This window comes from Leptopilina heterotoma, unplaced genomic scaffold (assembly GCF_015476425.1).
Source record: "Leptopilina heterotoma isolate Lh14 unplaced genomic scaffold, ASM1547642v1 Lhet_24, whole genome shotgun sequence".
Classification (NCBI taxonomy): domain Eukaryota; kingdom Metazoa; phylum Arthropoda; class Insecta; order Hymenoptera; family Figitidae; genus Leptopilina; species Leptopilina heterotoma.
Window position 1 is genome coordinate 1,599,206 of NW_025110956.1, and position 5,284 is coordinate 1,604,489.

Sequence of the window (5,284 nt, forward strand, 5' to 3'; positions counted from 1 at the left end):
TTATTCATTCAATTAATAATGTTAATTTTTATTAATTCACATAACCTATTATGACTAAATTGAAATATAATTAATTAATAAAAATTATTGAACAGTTTATTCTGATTTATTGATAATATTGGTAATTGAAGTTTACTATTTTACAGTTGCTCTTTATATAGACAGTTGAATCCAGAAATATGTAAGTCGGTTCGGTAGTCGCGGTCGTTAGGACAGTTAGTTTAGGCACTAGAGAATTGCCATGTATTTTTCTCGCGTTTCGCGTTTGCGTCGCGCGTTTCTCACTTTTTTTTCGTATTGTAGAGGCAGGTTAACATTGTGACGTCACACGTTCGCGTTCACGTTCACGTCAATGTAGAGTCAACTTAAAATATTCACGCGCGCATCGCGCGCGTAGAATATTACTAGTAAAGAATAATGTAAGCCAATGTACAAACTTTAAGAAGAAGTAAAGAATAATTTAATATGAAAATTTAAAAGATACTTACTTTATGCAGCCTGATACCATTATACTGTTTACATTATTTTTAATACAGAAGTAAACAGTGTTCGGATAATTTCGAATAAGGTTTGCCGCATATTGTGTCACTGTCATATTCGATGACTTTCTCTGGATTGTCAAATACTGAGACATCTCTAGCAGAATAGATCTGACAGTTTTTGATGTGAAGTGAATTTCGAATTGCTCATCGCCTGGGAAATCGAGAAAGAATGATGTCGATGTTAATTGTTCATCTTGGACTTCAATTATAACTAAACTCCTCGATGAACTATCATTATTTATCGTTCTTCCAGTTTGACGTCTTTTTAAGATGTCGAGTAGTATTTGTTTAGACACTAATGGTGTCTTAAGGAAATTATTTACTTTTTTGTTGTTTTTATCTACTGTTATCGCATATTTGTTGACCTTATCAGTATTCTGGTAATATGATCTTACAAGGTCGTGTGGTTTATCATCCGTTTCCATTACCCTATAAAAACAAATAAAAAAAGAACATAAAATTTACAAATATATAATTTATTTACTCTCCCTGCAATCGCAGGGTTCGAGACTCCCAAGTGCATAAATCGGCAGGGAGTCAATTCAACCTTTTCCAATCCTCCAAATACTCGATTTTACAGCCGACAGATTAGCTCAGTCGGATAGATGCCAAGATAAGGGCATTAATAAGGGTATAAGTACCCTTGGTTCGCGTCCATTTGGCTTGGTATTTTTCCGGCACGTGAGAAAATCTGAGCGGGATGTTTGACGTCGAGGTATAATGATGTGCACCGTCGACATAATAGTCATTCTGCTCTTTTCATTCTGATACAAATGTATGCAACCCGCTTTCTCCTCTCATGGGAATCATGAAACTCGCGCCAGCGTTGCCAGACCGTACCATAAGGTATGTTTTCGTTGCCTGACCCGCTACACTACAAAGTGTAAAGTGTGCACCTTGTCCAGAAGCAATTTGTCCAAAAACGCTGAAAGTGTACGTTGTCAAAGAAAACAGGAAAGTGTAGAAAGCATTAGGAGGGGATGAATGAATTCTGTTTGCGCACGAACATAAAGTTTGAAATTAATTTTCTAACCTTAAATAACAGACTAAAGATTAAAAAATGTTTAACTTTGAAAGAATAATGGAATTTATTGATAGTGATGAAGACTCATTTGAAGAAGAAATTGAAAATTTGCCAATATTGATGGACAATATTGATGATGAAAGTGATGATGATAATAAGTTATAATTTCAAAAATATTAATAAAAATGGAAGAAGTAAAATATATTCTTTAATTAAAGTGTTTGTTTTAAATTGAAAATTGTCGATCTATCTTTAAGTTTTTTCGAAAAATCAATTATTTATTTGGTAAATATACCTCTGGTAAAAGTAGATGAAAGATTGTTGCAAAACTCATATTTTTGTAAAATATAAGTAGATTTAAAAAATAAAAACCTTTTTATGTAGTTTACATTGTTTGTCTTAGATTATAATGCAGTTGAAATAATAGGAGCAAATATAAATGGGATTCAACGAATTCAGCACATTAAAGTTATAAACTACATCGAATCAATAGTAAGAAATTATATTGAGACAGATTTCACTATGCATTTTCGATTGTCGAGGGAAGTTGCTTACGACCTAATCGGTCGTTTTGAAATATCCCAAATTTATATGGATTTACAAGGTAATATTATGTGTGTAATAATTCTGAAATGAATAAACTATATTTTTTCAACTTTTCTTATTAAAATTATTTTCAATAGTCTTTGCAGGATATGAGCCAATGACAGCTGAAAAACACATGCTATGTTTTTTGTGGTTTGTTGGACACCAAACTGCCAGCTATCGCGATGTAGCTGATAGGTTTGGAATTTCTATAAGTGCTCTGCACAAATTGATAACAAGAGTTACTTGTTTCTTGGTTTCCCTATCTGCAAGAATTATTAGATTGCCTACAGTACAAGAAAGAGAAGTAACAAAACAATTTTATCTTGGAACAAAAGGTTTTCCTGGTGTTGTCGGTAAGCATTTAATTAAATATATTGTAAATGTTATAAAGAATACTTATAAATGTGTTTAAATTTATTCAGGTGCCATTGATGGAACCCACATTAGGATCGATAGACCTTCAGAAGATAAAGACTCGTATATTAATCGAAAACAATATTTCTCCATTCATATGCAGGGAGTAGTAGATCATAATAAAAAAATTATTGACATTTGTGTTGGTTATCCCGGCTCTGTTCATGATGCTCGAGTTTTTAGAGAATCGATAATTAGCACCAAACTTGAAGACTTTTGCGGTGGTATGTATACTACTGCGCATATAATTTGATATTTTAAAATTATAACTATAATTTTTAATTTGACATATTTAGTATAATACGATTATTTATAAATATAACATATAACCTGAAAAATTATATTAATGAACATTGTTTCAAATTGTAGACGATGGTTACATACTTGGCGATACTGCATATCCATGCTTGAAACATCTATTAGTTCCTTACAAAGATCGAGGACATATGACAAGAGCTCAAGTAAAATTTAATCAGAAATTAAGTTCATGCCGTGTCGTAGTCGAAAATGCATTTGGTTCTTTAAAACAAAGATTTCGACAATTGTATTATATGAAGTTAAAAAACATAGTTCGTTTGATTGAAATTATAGTTGCTTGTTGTGTGTTGCACAATTTAGCAAACGCTAATGATTTACAACTGTTTGAACCTCCTATAAATGATGAAGATCCCGATGATGAAGTACAAATAGTTCCAAATGCCAATGTCGATGAAAATGTTGCTAATGATAGCGACGACGGGAAGCTTCTTCGTGATGAACTATGTCGTCAATTTGCTATGCGAAATTGAACTGTATGCGCATTAATATTTTTTCACTTTTGTTGGACGTATAAACATTTCATACATGAAAGCAAAAATTTTATACAGAATACTTCGATCAAGAAATTGATTTAAATATAAACTGTATTTTATAAAAATTTTCTAAATAGAAATTCAATTATTAGTAATTTGACGCATCAGTAATTGTAAATATTATTTGACAATTGAAAATATGCTTTATTTAATACAGTCTTATACAAAACATAAATAAATAAAGACAATATGAATTTTACTTATTTGTATAATTACTTTTATATAATACTCCACATGTATAAAACTTTTTGGAAGATGTTTGGATAATTTGGTATATTTACTAAGCTAGTGAACACATTCTTTAACACATATCTTTAACTAATGTTTAAAACATTTTCATGTTGTCTATCTTCAACTAATGTTTAAAACATTTTCATGTTGTCTATCTTCAACTAATATTTAAAACATTTTCATGTTGTCTATCTTCAACTAATATTTAAAACATTTTTATAAGTATTATCTATCTTCAACTAATGTTTAAAATATTTTCGATTTTAATTTTAAACGACGTAGAAAAATTTTTACACTTAAATATTCTCAGATTTGTACTTCTTAAACGAAACCTGATTGTAACAATGGATTTATAAGTAGAATTAAGTAGATAACAATCTTCTATACTCTAAATCACAAATTGCATACCTTTAATTAATACTTATGACATTGTCAATTACAACTTTAATCAAGGAAGTAATAACTGAACCTCCAGAATATCATCACTCTTAACGATTTAAACATTTAAAGGAGTATAAACAGTTTTATATATAAAAATATAGCTTTTATAACAAATCTTAAAACAAGTGATATAACTAATAATTATCAAAACTTAATAATTAATATTGACTAATTATAGATCTTTTCTAGTTTACTTTTTTTTAGTTCAGTAATAAAATCAGACAACAACTCATTTCTCTGCCTCCTAAGCTCGTTCGCGAATTTTTTTTCTTCAAGTAGTTGCTTTTGTGAATTTAATAATTCGATTTGAATAGTTTGTCTTTGGGCATTGCTTTCATCTGCGCTATCCTTTATTTGCTTTAAAATGATTTGACAGTCGGTCAATGATTCCGATGTGGAAGGTCGTTTTCTTTTTTTCGGGGTCTCACTTACGGACTCGCTCACGGTAGACTCTCTGTATTAAAAAGTTGTGAATATAATTTATAATTAAAATACTTTTATTATGGAAAACAAACCGAAATATTAATATAACACTCACTTAAGACTACTAGTTTCAGAGGCTTCTAAATTAGAGTTGCACTCCACTTCCTGCACCTCCGTTGCCTTTTCAACTTTCATAGTTGCCGGTGTCCTCAAAACATTATTGTCAAAAATGGCGAGGGGTCTGATGTTGTGCTTTTGACCCATCATTTCGTCCAGTTCTCTGTAAAAAGAAAAAATAAAAGGTTTTAAATTGTGTATGCTTCTTTTAAATTGAACACATTTTTTTCTATTGGCCACGATATAACCAATTTAAAGAGTATTTCTACATCTTACCGTTCAAAAGAACATGTTTGTCTGGCTCGACCAGTCTTTTTATTATTTGATTTCACTTCTTTGTAAGCCCTGGTCATTGTTTTAAATTTATTTTCAGCTTGCAGAGCCGTAACCGGTACTCCACTATCTGTTAACTCTTGGGCAATGCGTTTCCACATTGCCGCAAATGTTTTCAAAGCAGAAGTGTTACCAATTTTCGACCGATATGAGCCATATAAACTGAGAAGCATTTTTACTGCATTCTCAGTCCAAATGAATTTTTTTGGTTTTTCTTTAAAATTATTTACACACTTTTTTAATGGGTATAAATCCTGAGCATAATGGGCCACATTAATTTTATACCACTTATTTTCAAATTCGCATTGGATTTCCTTTGC

The 5,284-nt window shown here is 30.8% G+C and overlaps 1 protein-coding gene across 1 annotated transcript; it reads left to right on the forward strand.

The window, feature by feature from the left end:
* The first annotated feature begins 1,623 nt into the window (after positions 1–1,623).
* On the forward strand, positions 1,624–3,416 carry LOC122502988 (putative nuclease HARBI1). The gene is made up of 5 exons (XM_043613364.1): positions 1,624–1,708; positions 1,970–2,170; positions 2,250–2,507; positions 2,577–2,792; positions 2,938–3,416. The coding sequence occupies exons 1-5, from the start codon at positions 1,624–1,626 to the stop codon at positions 3,354–3,356; spliced, it is 1,179 nt and encodes a 392-aa protein (XP_043469299.1). The 3' UTR covers positions 3,357–3,416.
* The last annotated feature ends 1,868 nt before the right edge of the window (positions 3,417–5,284 follow it).